The following is a 27,155-nucleotide window of genomic DNA, read 5'->3' on the forward strand; positions in this document are numbered from 1 at the left end:
TTAATCATGTGATTTATTCAGTAGATTTTTGTACTGTATATAGTAGACAACAGCATCAATGAATTCTTATAGTTTTGGAATGAATGTATTAACTACCTAATGAGCAAAAAATGCCCTTGTATTTAATAACTTCCAAGTCAGTCATCCAGACTTTATTGCTATAAATTTAGTTTGAGAGCTGCAAAATTTATAGAGAAGATTAGAGTTAAAGCTTATTTTTCTAGTTATGTTTGATCATGATGAATTCGGGCCATTTATTTAATGGTAAAATCCCCTGACTTCCCTTAATTCCTTTAGTTCAAATTATTTAAGCAATTATTTTTTAAAAATGAGGAATATTTGATGTTTTTGAACTGAGAATTTTATTTTGTATTGAATTTGAAATCTGATAGATCAAATAAGACAGGCAGACACTCTGCATTTTGATCATTTTGTTTTCTAGTGACTGTATGTTTCCTGCATTCTCATGTATGTAGCTCAAGATTATCCTTGTCCATTTGTGTTACCTATGCAAAATTATGATCTGTGGCACCAGAAAACTGCTATGATCCACTGCTTTGGTTTTTTTTCTTTTTTTAATTCTTTAAGATTCTTTTCCATATTTAGTTTTATTTGAAGAAGCTTGGAAAGTTTTCTGCATTGAGATTTAGAATCCATAGTGTTGCTGTACTTTAGCTTTCCAGAATTGTTGGATTTGAATTTTTGTTTCCATTTCTCATGTAGATAGTATAACAACATTTAACTATTAAAAATGTGACTCTTCACTGCCACATTTTTATGGTTACTCTGTATCTGTGACAGTAAAGGAATTTTGTTACTGGTGTGCTGTTTTTGCCATCCTTCTCTCAAGGAGAAGTTGTGCAGCACGTGCAACTTAATATAATACAATTTTAGAGTTTAAAGTTGTTACAAAATTATTAAAGCATTATGTATGGTAAGCTTATCTTCAAGGTGGGTAGATGTTGTCTGTTTGAAGGAATATGATTGTTGATATTCCAACAGCATTTTTTTTTTTCTTTTAATGTTTTCATCAAGCACCCAGTCAGCTTGAAGAGTCTCAAATGGACCCTACCACTGAGAAATCAAGATGGCAGTCCACTATGGGGAATTGAGAAAAATGGATTAATACAAGAGTGCTGTGATAATATACAACCAAGACAGGGTTCTTTTAACATGGATTTCATGAAATGAATGAAGATATAGGTTTCTTAACAGCACAAATGGACAGTGAATTTGACTTTCTAGAGACGTTTTGTATCGTTAATATTTTTGACATTTGGAGAAAAAGATGGCACATTATTAACAGATGATAGTTTGTATGCCTGGAATTTTTTCAGTTTGATTTGTATGAGTATGACCTTGTGGAATGTTAACTTTAATAAAATTTCTAACACTTTAAAATTTCTCAGTTTGGGTTTTTTTTTTTTTTTTTTTAAGCTCATGTTTCATTAAATACTCAGTGTCGCCTTAAATAACACTTTGACCTTTACATTTGCCCAGCAGTCAAGTGTACTGAATAAAGCTGGTAAAATGGAAATGGTGTGCTGGAAAATATTTTACTTGGTTGATTAAGATTTGTCTTTTTACAAAGTTGTGGAAATTTATTTGTGCCTTAAAAAATGGTTGTTCAGGTAAAATACTATTTTATACTTTCTTAAAGCATCTTGCTTAACCAGTGGGTCAAGGATATTTGATTTGCTGTGAGACTTTAATGAACTTTAAAAAAAAAATGCCTTTTGCTTCAAAATTCAGCATGAATGATAGAGTATTTTTCTGAATTAGTATGTTTTGATTGAAATGGTCCCTTATGCTTATTAAATATTATAAATAAAACATCTTGTAGAATACCTGAATATTTAAATTAAACTGAATCCTCCTTTTGGCTTAATGGTTAATATTAGGTGAAGAGGTGTTGGATTTATAGGAAGGTCCTTAGGGTATTCTCAGAAGAACTTAACATTTTGGTGTCAATAATGTCTACAATAGATTTTATAAGATAAGGTTGCTTATACTATGTCATTGATAACTTTTGTTTGAATTCTGGGTGAATGCTGCAGTTTCATTCATTGATAATCAGTTAAAATTATTTTCAGTTACTATCATGGGATGTGGCAGACTTTGATAAATGAGTTGTTGATTATATTTTCCCATTATATAGAGAACAAATGATAGTTCAGCTTTTGTTTTTTGTTTTGGTGAGAAAATGTTAATCACACCATGTTTGTAATTAATGTCAAATACCAGGATACACAAGTCAGTGATCAATAGAAATGTTGTATTCATTCTCATTGGCTGATTTGAGTTGGTTGGTTTATATAGATCAAAAGTGGAATTTTGGATTTTGATTTTGGTACAAAATTATCTTTTGTAGAAAGTGTGGAATTGAGACTGGGTTTTGGTTATGGATTTTACATTTACCCGGGTGCAAATTATTGCTTTTGTTGAGTAAAAATCTAAAGTTGGCTTCTCAGTGAGGGAAGGGTGTTGTTCTGGCAGATAACGTTGAGTAAGGAAAGTTGATTATTTTTGGATGTGTGAATGTTTTCTTGGGGTGCTTGTTGAGAAAGTTGAATAATTTGGTTTTGGCATTAGTGATTTTGTTCATGTAGATGTCATGGTTTTGATACGTAGGAGAGTTTGCCCTGTGATATTACTTTGGTAACTTTTCCATCAGATATGACAGATTGTTACTAGTTTACCATTGTTGAAATGGGTATATACTTAGAATTTGATTTGGAATACAAGGGGATGGTTGAAATACATGTGTTGGTTTTGGAGGTGGAGTTTCTTGGGTTTGTTTTTTCATTGGTAGTTTCATGCTCTTGAATTTAATAACATTGTTTTTGCCTGAATCAGTATGGTATGAGAATTTTTGGGGTATGGTTTTGGCAAGGTTGTATAATGGGTTAAAGAATCTTGTGAAAATACAAAGAAAAGTTGAGATTTTTGAATAAAAACTAGTTGCATTAATTTTTGCCCTAATGCAACTGAACACTAGGGAGGCGCTCTTGTGCCCCTTCCTTTCAAATGGGATGGAAAATTCCCCCTTAAACTTAATCCTGAGATAATTTTTAGGCTTCATAAGGAAGGCAAAACTTGAATTTTAATTTATGAAATTGAGGTTTTGCTTTTATTTAGAAACCATTTTACCATGGTGGGGGTAGTTTTTAAAAAGATTAGTACTTAAGCTGAGCTTTATATTCTCCTAAGAATTATCCCTTTTTCAAAATGGCTTGATAAAACACCACTTCCTGTCCAGAGAGGAAGTTATTTTAGCTCAAGGACTGAAATATTTAGCAGATCTTTAGACAAAAGGAACAAATTACATTTCTCTCTGGCTTAAAAAGGGTGTTTGAGCCAGAGGGGGTTAAGAAACCCTCCCCCCTCCGCCTGATGGGGTGGTCTGGAGGGGCAGGGAGGGGTGGGGGTAGGGGTCCTTAGGCTCCCTGGGATGGAGGATCTTTTTTTTTTTTTTTTTTGGTGGAGATGAAGGGGTGGGTCTATGGTACATCACCTGAGTTGTGGGGTAAATGTAGAGAGTGTCAATCAAAGGCAGAGCTCAGAGCTGGGAAGGAGGCTCTAGATGGCGGCTGTGCCTTAGAGAGAGCGCGCTCAGCTCCCTGCCTTCGCCTCACTTTACGCAACTTTCCCTAACTTTCGGGCAGCCTCAGGGGGCCCCCGCAGCCCCCTGCCTCTCCTAGTGACTTACTGGGGTCGATTCGAACCTTTTTTAGGGAGAAAAGCAGCTTTTGGGAGCTTTCTTTTCGTGCCTTGTTGGAAAGAAGCAGCCGTACTGAGAGCCCAGGTCGTTGTTTTTTCCAGCTTAGAAGCCATGGCGCACCTCCATTTTTGTGCGCTCTCCTAATGAGGTTTTTTTTCTTCCGGACCCGTTTCAGGATTAATTGTTGCTTTATTTTTTTGAACAGTTAACATATTTGAGGATTATATTATTTATTTTTTGCTTTTTAACGGAGAATTTCGTTTTTATTTTTAATTATTTGGGATCTGATATTTTTCTACTACTAGATAGGACTCTTGCTTTGGACCTACTACATGGATCAGGTAAGTTCACGATCATTAGTGGTAATTTAAAAGATTTACATGTTTAAGTTTGCTCTATTTTCTGTAAATATGTGAAATTCCTGGATGACGCAATAAGATACAGAGATTGTTATTTGTATCCAGTGTGTTACTTTGAGAAACTTTCCTTATTGATAGTGATGATTCCTTCTGTTCGGTTTATCATGTTTTTTCTTTTTTAAAGGAAAAAATAGAAATACTTTGTTTTTTGGTGCTTACCGCCGTTGTGTTATAACAATATCGTTACATAGTCAGGACTTTGTTCCTGATAATAAAAGCCATCGATAGAAGCTGGGACCTTACCTTTCTTTCAACTTTTGACAGTAAATACCTGGGCACAGGACTTCAAAGCAAACACAGATTCCCCCTCCCCCTTAATATTTAAGACTTAAAAGATGATGAGAAATAAGGACAAAAGCCAAGAGGAGGACAGTTCGCTACACAGCAATGCATCGAGGTATGAGCTATCAACTTTCTTCCTTTTTTCTTTTTTTTGGGGAAACCTCAGCTTACATTGTTTACCTTGACAGACAAGGATAGCTGTCTGTTTTATTTTAAGTATTTTACAAATTTGAGTTCGTTTTTTAAAGCGTGACCTTGAGATTGCTAATATGCCACACCCTAATTTTTTGGTAGCAATTTATGAAAGTTAAGTTGTGACTTAAGGCCTCTTACAGCAGTCAAAAGGTAAGGTACCTTTATTCAAGGGGGCCTTTCCTGCAAACCACAGGTTTTTTGACAGTAAATTTCAGTTTTTAGGTTTTCGTGCTGTGGGAAAATGACCTTGTCGGTTTAGCCATTGCTGCATTGCACCATTTTACATACAAGGCAAATTTTTTCTTTGAAGAATCTAGGATACCCAAACTAGTAACTGAAGGCCATAGAGGAGCCTTGTGGTAGTAAATTATAGTAAATAGACATTTGAGAAAGTTATATGAATGAAAAAATGTACATTTTAAAATGAAATTGCAAAAAGGACCCTTTGACTGATGCCTCTCAGTTTATATTTTTATTTGACTCTATGTTTCTTTTGATACTGTTGACATTTTAGGAAATTTTGATAAGATTTAATCAAAACCTTTACTCTCGATGGTTACAGTTCCTGCATTTATGAAATCAAACTTGTGATCACAGAAATCTTGGAGCACGATTAATATGCTTCTGTTTTGTGTGTGTTACTGTGATTCTAATTGTTTATCTTATATTTAAAATACTTTAAGGTTTGCATTTGTCTGCTTATATTTAGACAATTTTCTCTGGTTGGTAGATGTAGTATTTTATCCTCGCATTTTAGTTTTAGCTGCTTTAAATTTATTGATTTATTTCGACAGAGTCGTCTGGAATGCTTTATCTTCTGAAGCTTACAAATGTTACTGTTTGTTCAAATCATGATTTGTTTCACATTTGTTGGAGTTCACCATATTAGTGACTAAGTAATAAAGCCTCTAAGATATTTTGTTGTATGAAAATCCTCTAAGATGTTTTGTTGTATCATCTGTATATTAATTTTCTAAAATATGTATGAGTACATTTCTTGATGTGTGTTCTATGAACTGTCACATTACAAATTTTAAATTAATGCATTTAACAAGAATCTGATTGGTTTATATGAATTTTTTCCCTCCCCAGTTTGCTTTTACTTTTATAATTTTTTATAAACAATATATATTACTAGGTTAGTGATTTGAAAGTTTTGAACATGGTTTATTTCTAATGTTGAATTCTTATTTGTGTTATAAGACTTAAAATATTTTCACACTTGCTTTGAAAAATACCTTTCCAAATTCTTTTGCAAATTGAATTGTCACACAGTTTGGATTGCTGTCTTTGAAACTGAATTACCCATGTAATTATCTAGGCAAGATTTAGGACAGAAAACTCTACTGATTCTAATGATTTTTCTGAAAAGTGGTGGTGACTTGAAGACATAGGGATCCCCAGGAATCTCTGACAAATTATTAAAGATTCAACACCTAAAACTGGTACTCCCTTGAGTGTATGATTTGCATATCTCGCAGGGGTTTTGGCTTTCTCATGCAAGGTTTGTGGTTAACGTCATTGATCAGACTCTGCTTTCTAATTTAAAAAAATTAAGTGGTTTAGTTATTCTTTGAATAATTTACTCTGACCTGGAAAACGACATGCAGGTTGCCATGCATTTGTCTTCTGGTTATGGGGTTGCAGCTTAACTAGTAGCATGCACTGTACTTTTGAATGTTTTGTCAAGTATATTTTGATTCATACACCTGATGAGTGTCAAATATTTGAGACACCTTGAAAAGAAGATGGAGTTTTAAATTACTGCTCCCCCTAAATTGCATACTAATACATGTACATAATTATGACATCACTTCCTTTAAAAATTGTAAAGCCAAGAGAATGTTAGTGATGTTTTATTGTAGTAAATTGTTATTTTTAAGTGAGCTAAAACTGACTTACCATAGCTAGTACTTGGTTCCTTAATGCTTCAGAATTTCTCCATAAGGACCTAGTTTCAATGGCACAAACTCTAGTGTTTGGGGGATATTAGAAAAATCACTTTTGCAGCCTGAGCCCATCAGAGGAAGGGAGAAGTTTGCAGGTCAAGTAAACTTTTTGGTCTGTGAAATTACTTTAGGACCTGGGAGAATTGAATGTAATCTGGTATTTTCCTGTTTTGGGAAATAATGGCAATACTTAATAGTCATTATGTAAGTTTGTTACTCTTTTGAAGTTAATGCTTAAGTATAATGTTACACTCTGTATATCATGGTTTTTGAAGGTTAAAAGTTCACTTTCAAAAATGTTTTGATTTGTTATCTAAGCTTTAAGTATTTGAAACAAAGTTTTAGGGATGGACAGAGAAATGAGGATCACACACTTAAAATAATCGCAGTGGGGGTGACTTCAGTAATACCAAATAATGGGAAGGGAAGGGAAAGTGAGTGCAAGTGTGCACACAAAGAGCTCTGTGTTCTAGGACGCTGCGTTTTGATTTTATCATAAAAGTTTATTAAAATTTATCTCCAAACCCTTTGCCTTTGAACCAGATTTATTTTGATAAGCTGAGCTGCGGGCAAAATCTGCTTTTTAAATCAGCCTTTTAGTTGTTTCTCTTAAAAGGCTGGTGATGGTTAGAAATTGGCATAATGCAGTTGCTTGTGAACTGAAACAGGGAGTTTTTTAAGTGGCAGCCATTTTATGATGCTGATAATTCTTAAGAGTCGGGATTTTTTTGAGAAGACTGAAAATAAAGCAAATTGAAACCCTTATTACCAAAACATCTGCCCGTCTCCCCCCTTTTCGTTCTTTGGTACTGAAATAAAGGGCAGCTTGGTAGTTAGCGCAGGCAGCAGCTCTGAGTCCCTGGCATCTTGGTGCAGGTCCAGCTCAGTCACAAAATGGCTGTTCCTTTGTGCCGCAGCGCTGACAGACATACTGCATTGCACTGTGTACTCGCCAAACAGCAGGAAGTTGCCGTGCGGAGTTCAAAGGCCGGCCGGCGCCGGCGTCGACTGCTGATTGGCTGTGCGCGCGCCTGGCAACAGCGGGTCAACAGCGGCGGCCTTCGGGCAGGCTCCACCCCGTGACGTCAGGCCCCTCGCTACAGGGAGGAGCGTACGCAGTGACGTTAGGTTGCGTGCGCAGCCTGGGTCGTTCTTTCTCGCGGAACCAGCCGCCCGCTGAGGGGCGTGGGGGGTGGGGAGGAGCAGGAACGCTGGCTGGGACTTTCCGGTGGGCGGCCTTTCCCGGCGACGTCCTCCGCCCTGTCCGTGGCTGTCTCCACCCTGCGGCGTGTATTTGCCCAACCCTAGGAATGGTTTTCCTGATTTAGAAGCGGCTTCTGCTTTTGGAGAAAGTGAAGGGCCTGCGTGTTTTACAATTTTCGTTTTCCTTTCTCATATCCTAGGGGTTTTTTTTTCCCCCTCTCTTTTTTGTGTGTTTCCTGTGAAATTAGTGAGTTTGTAACCATTGACCAAAAGCGTTTCACTGTTAAGAGATATTTTTATTTTAATGGAAAGTTGTTAATGGTGTTACAGCTGCTGTTTAACACATGGCTCATAAACAAAGGGAAGATTATTTGAACTTGTCCCCCTGCATTTTTACTTGCTACCAAACATTTTCTCAATTGACATTTGATGGAGAAAAACTCAGGTCAGTATGTGCAAAGTGATTTATTTTTAAGGGATAATTAGGTAGAAAATAGCAATTTTGCTATTAGTCTACTAATACTAGGTTAACAAACGAATACATCAATAGCCATTCATTACTATAAACAAATGTTAGGAGGAAAGTCTTTATAAGTGTTAGAGCACTTGCTAAAGAATAGTGACTCCCGAAGCATGTGCAATAGTGGAATTCCTTGGTAAAATCTTCTGGAAATTTTACCAGTCCTGGTAAACTTGTTAAAATATTACAATGATGCTCATGGTCTGCCTTGTTAGCAACCCTTGCAAGGATTTCTGGTTAAAATAATCATAGCTTACCAACCATGACTATAGTTTGGTCACAAGTAATGAATTTAAGCACAGAGGAGACAGTAATCGTACCCCGGTGAATAGTTTTTTTCCCAAGCTTTTGAGGGTGTTAACAGTAAGTGGAATATCAGATTGTTGGCAATAGTTAGATTTTTTTTTAAATATGATATTTCCACAGAGACGTGGAACTCCTGAGTGCAGATAGAAATGTTTATCTGGGCATATCGTGAATTTCTTCTGAATCAAGTTTGTAGAGTAAAATTCACTACATTATTATTTGGTTTTGTAGATTCGCATAGTCTTGGTTCTTAAGGAGGAATTGTTGAAACTTTTAGGTGAAATTGGGTTTTCATTTTGTTTATAAACTTGTTCATCAAATATTCTGTAAATGATATTTCAGTTATATGCTCAAATATATATGATGAAAATTTTAACAGCCTTAGGGACAAGTACTTAGAATTTGAAGATCATTAACGTAACTGAACTGAACATATTAGCAACTTAAGGTGAATATAAAGCAAGAAGAAAGGTTTGTTCTTCCTATACTTTGTGATTGAATTCTGGTTACATTAAAACGTTGTTTGCTAAATGTCCTAAATTAAAAGAGAATTAAGTAACACTGCAGTTGTGTTCTAGGATGTAAACTGCTCTGTAGTACTGTGTGAATTAAAATGAATATTATGATACATCCTTAATCTCTGAACTATTGGCATGCTACTTGGAGCCGATTAACTTACTGAAGAAGCAGAGTATTAGGTCTCTTCATTGAGCTTTCTATGAATTTTCCTCCTGTGTGCAGAATGTCATGAAATGGCAAGAAAAGTGCTGGTTAATCTTTTTTCTTTCTTTTAGATTCTTGTCTTGAAAACCTGCAGTTTCCATTTGATATTTGGCTTTTTGGAGTGTAACATCTTTAGTAAAGGTTAAGCAGTTGCAGGAAGGTGGGCAAACTATTTCAGGAGGAACTTTAGTTATAAAAATTTTTAGCAAGTTATTTTTTGAGAGGTGAGTCTGGAAGTTCAGTTGTATTTTACTGGACAGTATGTGAAACACAGAATTTATAATTGGTTGGCTTACTTCCCTCTTTCCACATGCAGTTAAACCCCTGACAGTTGTGAGACATACCTCCTAAAACCACCTGTTTCTAGACTCCTGTCCTTTCACACATAAAATGTACTATAGCCAGCTTGTTCCTGACATAAATATTAAGTTACTCCTCTGTGTGACATCTGGTAATTTTATTCTGGATCAGAGCATCAATTTTTTAAGGTTTTTTTTTTTGCGGGGGGGGCGTCTTAAAACTTGGTTGGATTTCTTGAAGAGGTTTCCTTTAGGGAAGAAAAGGTATTTTGTTTTTTAATCACTCGAGAGTAAGTTTGTATACAATTAAAAACAACTGTGTTGCTTTACTTATGCTGGTGTTTGTTACTATAGCTGACTACTTCCCTCCTGCATTTCAGCCTGACTGCACATTGAATTCGAATTCATACCTCACCAAAACTGCCTGTTACTACCTCTTTGGAACTTGAGTGTTATTAGTATAAAGCCGAAACAACAAAAGTTGACACAGTTCAGTAAATACCAGTGAGTGTCCTATGTTTGTTATCAGTGATTTAGCAGTGTTGGAGCACGTATTTTATATTTGTTTTATAACTGGAGGTTTATACGTTTTAACTACTTTCATTTAACTCCCTGTCTCCCCCAGATTCCTCACTCCCCTCCCCCTGAACCATTCCCAAGCCCTGCCTCTGGTTCTCAAATCTCATCTCTATTTCTATCATTTACTTTATTTTTGAAATATAATTGACGTACAGCATTATGTTAAGATGCTTGGCTAAGGTCACCTTTTTTGTTATTTTAGTGATAACTTTGGAGAGACTCCACAGTTGAGGGGGGGGGTCCTCCTCTTTATGAGGAGAATGTTGCAGAAGAGTGATAAGGCATCACTGTAATGATAGTTGTGATTTTATACCCATGTCAGTTCTGATGAGTCATTTTGTGATTTGTGGCATCTTTAGCAGTCCTTCTCCGCCTGGGTGCAGTGATGGCAGTAACTCAGCATTTAGGGTCTCCAGGGGGTGCTAGTGGTGAAGAGCCCGCCCCTGGAGGAGGGCATGGCAACCCACTCTAGTATGCTTGCCTGGAGAGTCCTCTGGATAGAGGAGCCTGGGGGCTACAGTCCATAGGGCCACAAAGAGTCGGACACGACGGAGCACACAGGCACGGTGTAGCCTTTAGTACAGACAACTTTTCTCAGTTTAGGCCAGTGAAGTACATTGCTAGAATTTTCTGATTTTTAAAGTGTGCATATGGGACCTCCCTGGCGGTCCAGTGGTTAAGACTCAATTCCGCTGCTGGGGATGTGAGTTCAGTTTCTGTCAGGGAACTAAGATCCCACATGCCTTGCAGTGCAGCAAAAAATAAAAAAAAGTGGATAATGACAGTCTTCATTGGGTTACAAAGATTAAATTATGTAATGCTTATAAAGTGCTTAGCAGAGACACTGTTAGGTTGAAAGTACTCAATAACTGCAAGCTACTAGTAACACTTTATTCCTCATGTTTCATCTTTCCTTTTCAATACTTTCTAAGTTCCTCTTTAAGAGCCAGGTTGCCCCTGAGGCTGGTGGCCAGGCCTCCCACAGGCGTCAGTTTAGGCCAGTTAGAGAGGTTAAGATGATTTTAGAAGGCAAGATCTCTCTTAGTTGAAACCTTGGGTGTATTTTGTAGTTAATCCTGAGTTTTTTTTTTTTTTTTTTTTTTCTTTTTCCTGAGAAACCCAACCTTCTGAAGGGAGCATGTGAATCTCTCTGGACTAGACCAGCTTGTGTTGAGTCATAGTCCTCTTGGCAGTCACTCTGAGTAGAGGCCTTGTCTCCTCCTCCCTGAGCTGGTGTTCATTGCCCTGGTCTACCCTCTGCCTTGTCTTCATCTCAGGCTGTGCCAGAGGGAATGATTCATACCAAGGTGCAGTGCTGTTTGGATATAAATGCAGCTGCTATAATATTTACAACAAATATTGAGTTGGCTGTAGGCTGCTTTTACTAGTCCGTCTACCCCGTAGTGGCGTTTATTTAATTTATGATAATGTGCAGTGTCCAGTTTTTTCTGTTAGACCTGTAGTCTCATGATTTGCGTTTCGCGTTTCCACTGCTTCCCTCATTTCCTTTACTTTTGGTTTATGACTTTGTTGAGTTCTGTTTTTTTTTTTTTTTTTAAGTTTGTTTTCTACATCAGACCTTGGAGAGCTTCTAAAAATACCAGTGTCCAGCCCAGCCCTTGTGATTCGGTTTTAAAAGCTCTCCATGTGTTTCAGATTTGCCTAGGTTTCCATACATTGACGTGTTTCCCCACGTGTGTCAAATCTTCCGATGGAGCACTTGTTAGATTCTTTTCTAACCCTTCATCTCTCCATTACCTGTCCTGTTTCTCAGTTCCGTTTTTAGGGCAACTGGCAGTTGGTCTGGAAGCGGTGGGGGACGGGGAGCTAATAAGGAGGTGGTGTATGGAAGAGGGAAAGTTTCAGTGGCATGCCAGATCCTGCTGTAGCATACCTTTAAACTGTTTATAGTGTTGGTTTTTTTTTCCCTTGTCCCCAGTTGTTTTAAACTCTAGCTCTGTCTCTTCCTTACTGTGATTGTCTTCTTAAACCCTCTTGTTCAGTTGCTCAGTTATGTCCTGTTCCTTGCAACCCCATGGACTGCAGCATGCTAGGCTTCCCGGAGCTTGCCCATCGAGTCGGTGATGCCATCCAGCCATCTCATCCTCTGTAGTCCCCTTCTCCTCCTGCTGTCTTTCTCAGCATCAGGGTCTTTTCCAGTGAGTTGGCTCTTTGTATCAGAAGGCCAAAGCTTTGGAGCTTCAGCATCAGTCCTTCCAATGAATATTCAGGGTTGATTTCCTTTAGGATTGACTAGTTTGATCTCCTTGCAGTTCAAGGGACTCTTGAGACCCTTTTAGAGACCTCTAAAAGTTTGGATTCCATAATTGACTTTGAATGCAGTTACATTCCATTCAGAATTCCTTCCCTCCCCCAGCTGAGGAAAGGTAGCTTAGGGCTGGAGCAGTTGCCCTGGGTTGTCCTGTGAAGCAGTTTTATTTACTGTGATATTTGTCACCCATTGGTGGGTTGTGAATCGTAACAGCATTAAAAACGGAATGAGAAAGTAGGATATAAAAATAAACCTCAAGGTATTGCATATATATGAGTGATTTCTCAGTCCAGCCATGACTGGTAATCTTTAATTCTGGATTTTTATCTTGAAGGAAAATAACGTGGTGAACATTTTATAAGAAAATACTGGAGTCGATTTACATTTTATCGAGTGCTCACTGTGTCAGGCACTGTTTTAAGGAGTTTCGAATGTATATTTTGTTTAGCTCGAAGGTTAGTGTAGCAGGATTGCCAGTGACCTCTCCGCTAGCTTTCCCAGGTCTGCCGTCCCCAGAGCTTGCCTTTGAACTTCTGTGGGTGGTCCTGCATCCTGCTGAGCTTTTTTATACTAAACATGTCATCCCTTTCCTTCAGTTGGGTTGTATACTTAGCTAGAGAGTTGGTAGTTACTTCTCAGATTCGTTTTTGCTGGCTCTGCTTACAGTGTTACACTTAGGTTAAATATCAAACCAATAGATCTGATTGTTGCGAGGTGTTTCATTGACCTGTGTTGATTTATTCTGGAGAGGTCCAGTAATTGCTAACGATAGTGGCTGCCGTGAGCCTACCGCTTGTTCTGAATGCTGGGTATGTGTTCATTTGAGCCATCTGTCCTCCCATTCTGTCTGTGAGGTAAGTTTGATCGTCACTCCTCTGTTGTAAATGAGAAAACTGAGGCACAAGAGAGAGGAAAGGGTACACTTGGCTTCAGGCGCTGGCAGTTTGGCTCCAGGATGAATTATTATAGATGGGTAAGCGGAAAGCATGTAGGTGATTGAAAACGTAGAATAATTCTGTGTTCTGCTTACCTTAAACTTATTAAGAAACCAAAAGGTGAAAATCACCTTTTGATGACTGATGGTGTGGCTGATGAAGAGACACATTGCTTTTCAAAAAGCCGTAAGGCCATACTTTTACGTGAAAGGAGTCTAGTTAAATTGTATCCGGGAAGTGATTGCCCCGGGGGTAGTGGTGGGTGGGGAGAGGGAGCCCTGCTCTGGAACCTTGCCCTTGTCTGGTTTGACCTTCTCCAGCCACACGTGCTGCAGCCCATGGGGTTGCAAAGAGTTGGACACGACTGAGCGACTTCACTTTAATGCATTGGAGAAGGAAATGGCAACCCACTCCAGTGTTCTTGCCTAGAGAATCCCAGGGACAGACGAGCCTGGTGGGCTGCCGGCTATGGGGTCGCAAAGAGTCGGACACAACTGAAGCGACTTAGCAGCAGCAGCAGCCACACGTGCACTTTTAATTTGGCCAGTTTGTAGACATAGAGCTTCTCGTTTTTGTCTTTTGCTGTTGGTAAGCTTAATTTCCCACTGTAGGCTTTGCATCAGAATCACTTGTGAATTCAAAACACCAAGGCCCATACCTGATTGGATTTTGGGAGAGCAGGGAGGGAAAAGGAGAGAGGGAAAGGGAGGGGAGGGCGGGGAGGGGAGGAGAGGGATGGAAGGGAGGTGTCAGGTAATCAGAATTGTGCTCCAGGTGTGGCCTTGGAAAAGCCAGGGCTGGAACAGCTGTTCTATGCTTACGCTGGAGAAGCAGTTCCTGATGGTGGGTGTCAAAAGCCCACTCCAGTATACGATGTTCGACCTTCACATGGAGGTAGCATATGGCTGGTAAGTTGTCCTTTAGAGGGAAGTGGGTGGTGGGTCAAATTCTTGCAGTGCTCCTTTACTCTTGCCTGATTAAAAGCTCTGTTCCCTCTGAATTTAGCTTTATATAGGCATTTAAGTCCCCAAATCTACTTGATAAGAATCACCTGCATTGCTTGTTAAACATTCCCAGGCTTCTTGCCTGGAAGTTGTACCTCAGTCGTTCAGGGATATATGTGTGTTCAGTCACTTGAGTCTTGTCTGACTGTGACCCTGTGGACTCCGGCCAGGCTCCCCTGTCCATGGGATTCTCCAGGCAAGAATACTGGAGTGGGTTGCCATGCCCTCCTCCAGGGGATCTTCCCCACCCAGGGATCGAACCCGTGTCTCTCTCGTCTTCTGCACTGGCAGGCAAGTTCTTTACCACTAGCACCATCTGGGATGGTGCCCAGGAATCTGTGTTGACAACAGGTTCCCTTGATTTCTGCACGCAGGCAGGTTTGGGAAATAGGGGCTAATGGGACAGGATTTGGGGTCTGTTCTGTTTCTTTTTAGCTATTGAATTGCAGACAGGATGCTCTGAGCTTGTTTCTTTGATAGAAATTAGAATTAAATAATGCTTTAATAAGCTAGTGTTGAAATTAAGGAAATTTCACCTCCCTGCACCCCTGCAGAACTTCGGCAGCGTCTGGAGGTGTTTTTGGTTGGGGTTGGACTGTAGTTGGCATCTAGTGGGTAGCAGCCAGGGATCCCGCTAAACATCCTACCATACACGAGATTGTCTTCTCCACCCCCTCCCCAATAGGGTTGTCTGGCCCAGAACATCAGTGATGGTGAGTGTGAGAAACTGGTCTAAAACAGTAAAGTTTTTGCCTCAAAAACTGTTGGCGAACAGCAGTTGGGAGCCCTTACCTTTTCTGTGGACTGGTTCAGGGACTGCGGACTGTCACTTCCTGTGACAATGTGGGCGTAAGTTCCACATTTACTACTGAGCTTAGCAGCCAGGACATTTAAATCTCCATTGAACTCTGGAGTTACTGTCTTATAAAAGTCTAAAACACAATTGCCTGAAAGTTGTTAATAAGGAAAGAAAAGACTCAAAGGGCTGAAAGGAACTCCTGGTCAAACAAGTTCACCCAGCCTCAGGGTTTAAGTAGGGGTAAATGTATCAGTTGATACGGTGGGTTATGCCTTTGTTCAGTCACTAAGTCAAGTCTGACTCTGCGACCCTGTGGACTACATAGCCCGCCAGGCTCCTCTGTCCGTGGCATTTCCCAGGCAAGAATGCTGGAGTGGGTTGCCATTTCCTTCACCAGGGGTCTTCCTGACCCAGGGAATTGAACCCTCGTCTCGGAGTTGGCAGGCGGAGCCACCAGAGAAACCCATGGTGCTTTATAGGGCTGGTTTTACTTGTAACTGCCTTTCACTGCATGAAGGGTTGGTCTTCCGTGTACCTGGGTAGAAAGCTTGCCTTTTGTGTAGTCCTTAGGGCATTATCAGATCCGGATTGGGATAGGTGTTTGTGAAATGGGTATTCAGTTTGTGCCTTACCCGGGCTGCTTGTTATAACTCACTTTTCCCTAGTGATTTGTTTGCCTGGGTTCCATTTGATTTATGCTGTTTTGAACTACTGAGGACCACGCCAGTGTTTCCTGGTTCCTGGGCAGCAGAAGTAGCATAATAGAGATGAAGGTGCCTTCTGCCTGACACCAGCTGAGAGTCTCAGGAGCATGGTTACGAAAGGCAGATTCCCCCCCCCGGGGGGGCGCCGCGCCCCCGGGCCCGGACCACTTCATAGTTTTGGAAGCAAGAGGTGGTTACTGATAGGACTTAACCCTTTATCTTCTGAAACTACACGGCGTTTGGGTGTGCATTTTGTCTCGTATGGGTATTGGGTTGGCTGAAAAGTTGATTTGGCTTTTCCCAAACCTGAACATACTTTTCAGCCAACCCAGGACCTTTTTCTGAAAAGAGACTCCTTCGTGTTCCCAGTGTTATATTCCCAAAGAATTGCTGAATCTGAGGAGGATCTGCGTCAGAATACTGATTAGTTCTGGAATGTTAGAAACACAGCTCTTTTTTTTTGAAAAGTTCAGAAAAGTTCAAAGAATGAAATTAAAGTTTTAAACAAGATAGATACAGTTAAAATTCTATTTACCCCTTTCCCCTTGTCACTCTCGTGAACTTGGCATATGAAAAACTTGGCATTTTAAAAATTATGATTCGTGCAATATATTTTGTGTTAAAAAAATATAGCCTTGAAATTGTCATATTTTTATGGATGACACATCCCTAGTCTTAACTGCTGTAGTTAATTGCATAGTATGATTGAGTGACTGAACTGATGACTTTCATATTTTATCTTTGCATTTTCACATATGAACATGTAAGTAAATTACTTTTTTAAAATCTTGTGAGCAGATCTCTGAATATTTTTATACTTTTCCACCTCTTGCACAATTTGATGATTTGTACCACTGATCGAATCACATGATTCATATGCATATTTTTTTAGCTCAACTGGATAACACAAAGTAGGTTTCCAAAGCTTCTGCTGATTACTCTTGCAGTAATCATATATGAGTACTATTTTCCCTACTTTCTCATCATCCTTTAACGTTACCAGACTTTTTGATTTCTACAGAGCAGATGAGTGTAAATTTGATGTGTTTTAATTACACTTCCCAAGTTACTAATGAGGCCTAATTACCTTTTTTAAAAATGTTTACTGGCTTCCGCTGTTTGTTTTTTTGTAATTGTATGTTCATTTCCTTTGCCCAGTTTTTTATTGGAATTTTCTTTGCTATGTAATTCTTCCTATGTTTTTGTATAAATCCTTTGTTGTGTGTACATTGAAATTTCTCAGTCTCTTGTCTTTGAACTTGACTTAAAATGTAAGCTTATTCTTCAGAATCATGGGACTTGAACCACAGGTGGAGGAGGTCTACGATTCAACTTATTAGAGCAACTGTATCTAGTGTTTTTTATTACAAGTAAGAAACTTGTGACTTAATGATCCTTGCCTTTCTATCCTCTTATGACACAAAGGAGTGATTGAGAAGGACTTGTCCTGCACCGCCCTTGAAATGGTTCTGGCCTGGATCTCTTGCTGGGTGGTTTAATAATCTCTTTAACTGATTATAACGGGCAGCAATACCACTTAGAAGTTAGTACTGTGGATTTTATAATTCAGATTGTGGGGATGGGGTTGAGATAGACACATACTTGGTCGAGAACTCTTCTGTAAAATGAGGGTACGGATTAGTGGAGAATGTTAACATGTGACACGGAAGTGCGAACCTAGTTCTTGCGCATCACAGGCAGCGGCTTTACCCTTTGAGCCACCAGGGAAGCCCCCCTACGTGCTAGTTATTTTATTATGGGTAGTGCATAGTCTGGAAGTAAGCTTTATGGAGTTCCAGTGTAGATTGCTTTGTGTTTTTACTAGATTTTGCTTTCACCACCACCAGCCAGAAAAACAAGCTCTGCCAAGCAGCTAGGCCATTCTGTAAGTTTAGGGAGATAAACAGCCCAGCAAGCGCTGGGACGGCAGTTCTTGGGCCGACCTGCAGGCTTGCTTTTTCGTCGAGTGTCGCTGTGCTGCCCTCTTGTGGTCGTTTGCCAAAGTGGTGATTAAAAAGGGAACAGCTTGCTTTCACAAGCTGTTGTAAAGACACTTAATCTCTGTGTTTTTGCCAGCTTGAAAGGGATTTTGAAGAGTTATCAAATCTTTTTTAGGAGTGAGTGACAGGAAGTGTTAAGCTTTTTTAAATAAGTATTTTTCTATTGGAGTCCAACAATTCCCAATTTTGACTTTAGTCCCCTTTATTTATACATTGTGTTTCCATTGTTAGGATTGTTCAGTCAGAAATTACAAAACTTGTCTGCAACTTAGGTTTTGTGTAATTTTTAGGTAAACTTATTTTTCATGAGAATTCTGTATGTATGGTGGATAATCATTCTCAAATTCATTTTTCATTGCCTTATAGCTAGCTATTAATGCCATTGGAACTCAGGTAATTTTATTACTTTAATTTAGGTGAAAGCTTAGTTAAAGGACTACTTACCCTCTAACTTGATTTGTCCTTTTTTCTAGCCTTGGGGACTTTACACATCTCCTACTCTAAACATCTCAGGCTACAGTTTAATATTGATAGTATTTTGTATTATCATTAGGCATTAATAGTGAATCTTCATAATATTTCAGGAAATTTCATGTCCTTTGAATTAATAATTAGGTCATCAGTATCTTAAATGTGGAGATATTTATAGTTTTTTCCTAAATATTCTTTTTCTAATTCAACATTTAGGAACTTGTCCTCCTAGAAGTAGTATGCAAATTAATTGAGTTATATCTTTAGTAAGGCTTATTTTTAAAAACTCCCCCCCGCCTCGATTATTATTTTAGGTCGCTTAAATCTGACTTGTTTCAGAAATGATTTTTAAAAAAACCCTTGGTCTTACTCTCATTCATATCTTTAGTTCATTTTCTGTACTATTGGGGATTCTTACACCCCTTGCCTTGAATTTGACTCTTGGTTGAATTTATTATGAACAACTTGAAAGACTAAAAAGATTGATATGTAGTGAATGGCTATGACTCAACCACTCAGCCTCAGTCCTAAAACCTGTCCATATCATTTTCTGCTTACATCTGCCTCCCCTTACCCCCAGAAGTAAATACAGTTGAAAATTCATGTTTTCTCTTGGGTTTGACTTTCAGAGTTAACTGTTTTTGAGGGCTTCCTGTGTAGCTCAACTGGTAAGGAATCTGCCTGCAATGCAGGAGACCCCAGTTTGATTCCTGGGTCAGGAAGTTCCCCTGGAGAAGGCATAGGCTACCGACTCCAGTATTCTTGGGTATCCCTGGTGGCTCAGCTGGTAAAAAATCCACCTGCAATTCGGGAGACCTGGTTTCAATCCCTGGATTGGGAAGAACCCCTGGAGGAGGGCATGGCAACTCCTGGAGACTACCTCTGCCTCCCTTAACCCCCAGAAGTAAATAGGGTTGTAAATTTGATGTTTTCTCTTGGATTTGACTTTCAGAGTTAACTGTTTTTATTTTTAAATTGCGCAAGTAAGTAATTCGCGAAATCCCCAAGGTACTTCAAATAACCCACCCCATAGAGTAAACCAGTGTTAGCAGTTTGGTGATTAAAATGATTTTATGCACGTAGCTATGTACTGATAGAAACATGGATGTGTTTTTTTACCTGAAAGGTGTTGTATGCCTGCTCACATTTCCAGAGGTCACTTTCTTAAACAAACACAAACTCAGAGGCACATGAGGCATATATACAAAAACACAGTTTTTATAGTGAACAATTTGAAAATCTAAGTATTTTGCTCAGGAATACAGAGATATGGAAGTATATCAATGATATTTGTAGCTTATTCATTAAGGGAACAGTTTAAAAATAACCTAAATGTCCCTTTAATAAGGGAACAATTTAAATATGTTTTCATCCTATGAGGCCATTCAAAGAGAAGGAGGTATTCGTGGACACAGGTATACGCTGATGTGGGAACTGGTATTGAATTGTCTCTATCAAGTTGGCAGTGACTGACAGCATAGGTTGCCAGAGGGCGCAGGCCTGAGATTATCTAGGGTGGAGACCCACGCCAGGAGGACCAGAGCCTGCACTTTCTAACTGGTTACTTCTTGTTTCTTCTCGCTGAGCACCTTCTGAGTGGTCACAGGTGGAAAATAAGCGAGTTAAGATGTGTTAGTCGCCTGGACTAGTTAACTTGACTGTGCCAAGGACCCAGGAGTCAGTCAGTGCAGTGGGGGCTTGAAGGTACTGAGTCACTGTTACAGGGTTCAGGGTGATCGGCTGAGTCTCTAGGTCTTTGAACTCTGTGGTGAAATAAAACGTGAGCTTTTTAGAGCCACACTTTAGGTGGAATTTCTGCCTCACTCCCCCCAGCACTCTCATCCTCCACATGAGGGTGGTAATGCCTAAAAGTGTTGTGCTGGTGAACGTATAAGCCAGACAGACATGTAAGGTACTCGGCATCTGTTCCACTCTGGGACACATGTGAAGTCGCTCTCCCCTTCTGCTCCCTTTCCCAAGGCAGACACTCTCCCTCTCCCTGTGTCCTCATTGCTTCCTCTTGTCCACTGAAGCCCCTCTGACTGTATTTTGCTTGCTGTGGGTCACACGGGATATTTGGGCTAATGTCACTTACCTGGGTACTGTCCTGTTCATCTGTGGACACGGCTGTCAAATGGTAGCCCCTCGTTTCTGGTTTGGAAAGGAGTGGTGGTAGATAAAAAGCCTCGCTCTTTTTAAAATCCCTTTCTGGTTTTCCCGTCGTGTGCCTTTTGTCTTCTGGTTGCTAGACCTGAGGTCCTTTGTGTTGGCATTACTTTAGGTTCTGGGTTGTTGCTTGCTTCCTCCTCTGCTCTGCCTCTCCTAAATGAATAGATAGGTTCTAAGCAGGAGAGCTGGGGGAGCTGTCCACCTTTTTTTTCCTTTTTTCCCCTGTAGAGTCCATCAGATTTAGGTCTCTTCTCTTTATAGTATCCTCATTCCTGCCACCATGCCCCGGCTCTCTCTTTAGCATTGAAGAACATGCCTTCTGTTTTATTTTTTGGTGTGACTTCTGCTGTCATTTACCTGTTGCTGTTGCGCTTTCCTGAGGGGGGGTTGGAATGATGAAGTTGGGGTTGTGTGGGAGTCCAGTGGCAGTCTTTATTGGACTAGACTCTTTGTTTATCCTTTTCTTTTAAGTCTACAGGTCTGGGACTCACCTGCAGGAAATTTCAGGGCAGAAGTTCTGGTTTGGGGTTACTGTGTCTGTGTTTTTAATTTGCGCCTGATTTTGAGAGCCATTGATTGGATAATTGCAACGATTGCATTTTTACTGTTTGACTGACTCTGCCTTGGTTTTGTTTTGTTCTGTGTTGGTTGCTTTTTTGTTTGTTTGTTCCTTTTGTTTTGATTTTGTCTTTGTCTTGAGGAGGGAGGGGCTGAATAATGAACAAATAAGTGGATTCTGACAGATGTACCTGGTTTCAAACCCTACCTGTGTCATCTTGGAGAATTATTTAACTACTTTTGTTTTTCAGGCCATGCAACAAAGTCTTTAATGTATGGGTTTTAAAATTTATTTTTGCAATATCTCCATACACAGGCAAAAACAAAATTGTTTAGTATATTGGAACTTGCAAACCTGATCACTGCATAGAGAAGGCAAAATTATCCCTATAGCACACTTAACCAGGAGGCCAGTTCATCTGCCGACCTCCAAGAACGTGGAGATGAACGTGACAGACTGGTCCCCATCTGAACCTCCATTCACCACCATTCGATAGCCCTTCTTCAGGCCCAGATCAGCAGCACATTTCTTGAAACAACAACCATCAAAATGCGCAAGAAGACTTTGACCATCATCTGCTGCTGCTGAAGTCTGGGATATATGTTTCTTGGGTGTCACCAGAAAATGTATTGGTGCTTGAGGGGAAATGTCATGGAAAGCAAGACACTGGTCATCCTCATAAATGATTTTGGCTGGAATTTGCTTGCGAATGATTTTCCTGAAGATGGTGTTGCCGCCAGGCCGGGCGACTTGAGCCTTGGCAATCTCATCTGCCATCTCTGCCTCCCTCCCGTGCGGCCGGCTGGGGAGAAGGTCGGGAGGAGGGAGGTTAACTACTTTTAAGCTTCAGTTTTTCTTCATCTGAGTGAAGGACAAAATAATATCCCCTGTTTTATTTTACTTTTTCAAAGAGCTAATCTATATAAATTACGTGGCATATGGCATCATATGAGTAAGTCAGGAAATGGTAGCTGTCAGGTGTCAGGGATGTTGAGAATGGCACTAGTGACATTATTTGCAAATAATATAAAAGTATGTTTGAAATTTTTGATCTTGTATTCCCAAATTCCTATCTGCTGTCATATTAATGCTAGGATTTTTTTTTTAAAATCGATTTATGTGGCAGTTCTTAAATTTTTTTTAAATCTTTTTTTTTTTTTTAATTAAGTCATTCAGCATCTGAAGAAGCTTCGGGTTCAGACTCAGGCAGCCAGTCGGAGAGTGAGCAGGGCAGCGATCCAGGAAGTGGCCATGGCAGTGAGTCAAATAGTAGTTCTGAATCTTCGGAGAGTCAGTCGGAGTCTGAGAGTGAATCGGCAGGTTCCAAGTCCCAGCCAGTCCTTCCAGAAGCCAAAGAGAAACCAGCCTCTAAGAAGGAACGGATAGCTGATGTGAAGAAGGTATCGGCCTTGCTGAACAGTACAAGTGTGCCGCGAGCCTGGACCAGAGAGCAGACCTCTGCGTTCCTGTGGGAAGCGGAAGCTCCTTAGTGTGTCTTGATAATGAAAATTCATCTGCAGCTACCTTTTCTAGTAATACTCTGTCTCTGGATCTAAATGGGGACTGCTTTCTGCTCTACTAGTTAGACACAAGGCTATGAGGAAAATATTAATAATTAGATGAACCATCATCATATAGGGCAGAGAGACATTTTTGTTGTTTTGATTTTTAGCATTTAAAAAAGATGGTTAAATATATATATATATTTAGCACAATAGTGAGTGATACCAGAGAAAATCATTCACAGATGATTGTGAAATACAGTTGTAGTTTGATGGGTGATTCCAGTCCAAGAATAAGGGGTGTTGTGTTTTATTAAAGAATAGAAGGAGAAGTACTCCTCACAGAAAAGAAATTATCTTTATCTAGGCAATATAGATATTCTTTGCCTAACAGAAGAATTTTCCAGCAGAGAATGCAAAAAGGTGAAAAGTGAGTTGCATAGAATTTTCTCCCTGGTGTCCACACTTTGGGATGCATTCCTTTTGGGGAAAAATAATGACTTGGTCTAGGTAGTCCTGAGATGTGGCTGATCTTGTGAAATTCTAATTTGAGAGAATTAAGTTTAGAATCACTAAAAATATTTAAAAATTGCTTTTAGAAATTTAAAAATGTCTTATGTGGAAAGCTTTATGAGAAATCAGTTTTTCTTCTAAGATACAAATCTGTGTCTGCACACAAGAGATCTTCCCAGGAGCACAAACGATTTTAAATTGCCTGCAAGTTCCATAGAATAGCTTCAGCAATCCTGAAATTAAAAAAAAAAACAAAAAACACTGGCTTTTAACTGTTGGCAGAATTGAGATTAACTGTTATTTCAGTTCTTCTGTTCCCAGTATAGTCATTGCTTAAGGTTAAATGGCCCTGAAGGATTGGTGGGAGGTTGGGGAATGCTGGTAGTGTTGTAGTGTTAGGGACAGGGAAATGAAAACTGTCCTTACTAGCTAACTCATCACCAGAGAAGGGACTTTGAAGACACTCAGGGGTTGTGCTGTGTTGCCTCTCAGTGTGTGGAGACCCTTCACAAGAGACATTTCAGGTGGTAACTTATTTCAGAGAGACCATGTGTATGGAAGGTACCACTTAGAGTATCTTCTCTGAGTGTCATTCAGCTCAGAAATTTACCTGCAGAAGGCCTGTTTGGCCATCTTTTTTAACTTTATTCTGTACAGTGATGAGTTCTTTACTTGCAGAGAGTAAAGCAAGCTATAGAAACCACAATTTGCACAGGGTGTTTAAAACTTTACTAAAGTCATGTTGACTGGGATTCTGGGAATCAACTGTAAGGCCAAATATATGTGTGTGTGTATAATATACATATGTATATGAGAGAGACTGGATTAAGACTGCATGTCACCACGGAAGTACAGGTTTAGGCAGAAATATTAAAGTTAAGGTGATCAATTTTAAGAAGTTAATAGGTACTGGATGGATGTACTAGCCTGTTAGAATGATTAGGTCATGACTTTAATAATTATAATTATTCTAAAACGAGCTTCTAAAGAACGCTCTTTGTTTTCTGTACACTCTTCTCTTTCAAATGGTAGCTTTTATTGGAGGGTTGAATTAGGTATCACTAGCCCTCAAAAGGGAGAACGCACTGGCGACCCACTCCAGTACTCTTGCCTAGAAAATCCCATGGACTGTAGTCTATGAGGTAGCTAAGGGTCAGACACGACTGAGCGACTTGACTTTCACTTTTCAGTTTCATGCATTGGAGAAGGAAATGGCAACCCACTCCAGTGTTCTTGCCTGGAGAATCCCAGGGACGGGGGAGCCTGGTGGGCTGCCATCTCTGGGGTCACACAGAGTTGGACAAGACTGACGTGACTTAGCAGCAGCAGCAGCACCCCTCAAAAGGACAGATGGGAACACAAGGTGATTTTAGGATGTACACATTACAGTGTATGTTGTAATAAAGTCCCAACAGGTGAGCCTGAATGCCTAATATTTTAAAATGGTAGAACTAATTAATGTAGGACCATTTAAAGAAGTGAGCCACCCAGTTAATAAACACTAATTCCTGTGGAGCCACTTCATAGCTCTCAGGTTCAAGAAAGGGTGGATGTGGGTTGATTGGCAGGGCTGGAGCAAAGCTCTTGCTGTGCCTCCCTTTCTCTGCCCCATTGGTTTGAGTTGCTGACATTTGCTGCCTTTTTTTGCCTTTATTTCCTGCCACTGGATTGTTACTAATTCTTGGTTGGATCTTTTGTCCTCTGACTCATATTATTCTAAGGTTAAGGATTCTTCCCTTTTGCAAACTGAGGACACTGAGCTACATGGTTATATGGCTTCTCGTTCTGAAATGCCTGTTCTAGAACACCATGCTTGTTAGCTTTGGAGGGGGTGATTTTCTTCGGCTTTCCTGGGATATATATTTTTTTAAGGTACTGTTGATTATGTCCTCCCTTGACTTTGTGACATATTGTGTTCCTGAATCATCTTTCATCATTTTTGTCTTTTTAGGGGTCCAGTTTCCACACATTTTATGATGAGCCACAGCCTGAGGCTTCTCTTGCCTCACTCCAAATATTTTCATGACATTAACTGCCTCCTGTATTTCAGTGGCAAATCCAGCCTTCTAATCTTGGCTTTCAAGCATCTCTTCTAAATGTTTAACTCTGTTGTGCATCTTCACTTCAGTGTTCCACAGTCTTTTAAATTCATTTTGCCTATAGGTGATTGATTTCATTAAAAGAACACACAACATGGGCTTCCCTCATAGCTCAGTTGGTAAAGAATCCTCCTGCGATGCAGGAGACCGTGGTTTGATTCCTGGGTTGGGAAGATCCCCTGGAGAAGGGAAAGGCTACCCACTCCAGTATTTTGGGGCTTCCCTTGTGGCTCAGCTGGTAAAGGGTCCTCCTGCAATATGGGAGACCTGGGTTCGATCCCTGGATTGGGAAGATCCCCTGGAGAAGGGAAAGGCTACCCACTCCAGTGTTCTGGCCTGGAGAATCCCATGGACTGTATATATAGTCCAGGGGGTCGCAAACAGTCGGACACGACTGAATGACTTTCACTTCACTTCACTTCACTCAAACACAACATACTTATCAGCCATTACCTGCGGGGAGAAGAGACAGGCTGGAGGTTAGACGCAACAGGGAGAAAAGGGGGGCCTTTTGTATTTTTCCTTTCGAGTTGTTAATTTGAATTTTTTAAAGTGAAAGGAGGATTATTTGGGGAGATATACACTCTATAGAAAGAGTGTAGGCCATCTTGGAAGGCAGGAGAGGCCAAAATCAGATCTTAAAGGCAAAGGGTTAAATACTGTTAGTGAAATGGAATGTGCTGGAGCAAGGGTGCCAGTGGGTCTCATTCTGAGAACTCAAGCTGAATGTTCGAAATAATGAATTTTGACCGTTTCTGGCATCTTGCACATCCTGAGGAATTTTTAAATATATACAAATAAACTGATTCTTACTTAACAGAAAGTTGGTGGTGGGGCTCTTTTGATTTGAGTTTCTCAGATGAGTCTTATGCAGTCAAAGCTGAAGTTGAAAACATTAGGGACTTAAAATTTATAAGTAAATATTTTTTTAGTGGAAACAGTTCTCTTATGTCTCCATATTATTCAACTGTAAGTTTATATTTTGACAATGGGTAAGCAACATACTTTCTAGTTTAATGGCCATGTAGTGACGAAGAGGCACTGTGACAATGAGTTCTAGGGTAATATGCTTTATTCTTTTTAAAGATGGTCCTTTATTGTCTCATTAAACAAAATAACCCCTTTGATATTTAGTTATTTGAATTTACTTAAATTGAAATATATGTTCCAATAATGTAAATAGTAAATGGGGGTCAAGAAAAAAAGATTCATGTGTAGTCTGTTAATCTTACAGATGTGGGAAGAATATCCTGATGTTTATGGGGTTAGGCGGTCAAACCGAAGCAGACAAGAACCGTCACGATTTAATATTAAGGAGGAGGTAAGAAAAAACAATGTTTTAAGGGGCTATGATCACACTCCTTATCTTACTTCATTGTTTCTGACTCTGGTTTGTATTACCATGAACTTCAGGCATGGGAGTTAAGTGACCGGAAAGCAAGTTTTTTAAACCTAGTACAGCTGGAGAAGCCACGTGTGGCTTTAAAAAAAAATGACCAGAAAGATCATGTCATAGTGTGTGCTTTAGTGGAGTATTGTATAAAGCTGCCCTTGAATTTTTGTCTGTCTGTCTGTTTCTCCTGGTGCAGTTGGTTATAGCAAGAAGTTGACTGTTTCAAGCGTCGAGTTTGTAAATTCTAGATTTTGTTAACTGGGTCACTAAGCAAGGGTGGCAGTGGAAGTCGTTTCAGATTTACTGCTGAGCAAGGGGGAGTGCTTACGTAATTATTTTATTTTACCTGTATTGTTAAAATTTGGTTTCCGAGTTCATTTTTAATGTGCAGTATAAAATGTTGAATGCCTATTTACTTTCTGATCAAACTTTCTGAGATTGAATAGGTCGATTTTAAAAATTAGTGTTATATATTGGGTTTTGTTGTCTCTATAGAATCAGACCTTCCCTCAGTTTGTGTGAAGATTTTGGGGAAAATC

At 39.6% G+C, this 27,155-nt stretch overlaps 2 protein-coding genes across 10 annotated transcripts in view; one reads left to right on the forward strand and one right to left on the reverse strand.

Annotated features, from left to right (window-relative positions):
- Positions 1-27,155, forward strand: part of CHD2 (chromodomain helicase DNA binding protein 2) — a 129,106-nt gene that overhangs the window by 12,656 nt on the left and 89,295 nt on the right. For all 9 annotated transcript variants that reach the window (XR_005723873.1, XR_005723874.1, XM_040256989.1 and 6 more), the window contains 4 exons: positions 1,036-4,062; positions 4,405-4,537; positions 22,278-22,509; positions 26,458-26,544. Coding sequence is in view for 7 of the 9 variants with exons in the window: in XM_040256989.1 (XP_040112923.1) it covers positions 4,476-4,537; positions 22,278-22,509; positions 26,458-26,544 (381 nt within the window). In the remaining 2 variants the exon portion in view is untranslated. The remainder of the gene's footprint in view (positions 1-1,035; positions 4,063-4,404; positions 4,538-22,277; positions 22,510-26,457; positions 26,545-27,155) is intronic.
- LOC120875230 (histidine triad nucleotide-binding protein 1-like) lies at positions 21,352-21,896 on the reverse strand. Its single transcript, XM_040256990.1, has one exon. The coding sequence runs from the start codon at positions 21,884-21,886 to the stop codon at positions 21,524-21,526; it is 363 nt and encodes a 120-aa protein (XP_040112924.1). The 5' UTR covers positions 21,887-21,896; the 3' UTR covers positions 21,352-21,523.

Source organism: Oryx dammah, unplaced genomic scaffold (assembly GCF_014754425.2).
Source record: "Oryx dammah isolate SB20612 unplaced genomic scaffold, SCBI_Odam_1.1 HiC_scaffold_16, whole genome shotgun sequence".
In the NCBI taxonomy this organism is placed as follows: domain Eukaryota; kingdom Metazoa; phylum Chordata; class Mammalia; order Artiodactyla; family Bovidae; genus Oryx; species Oryx dammah.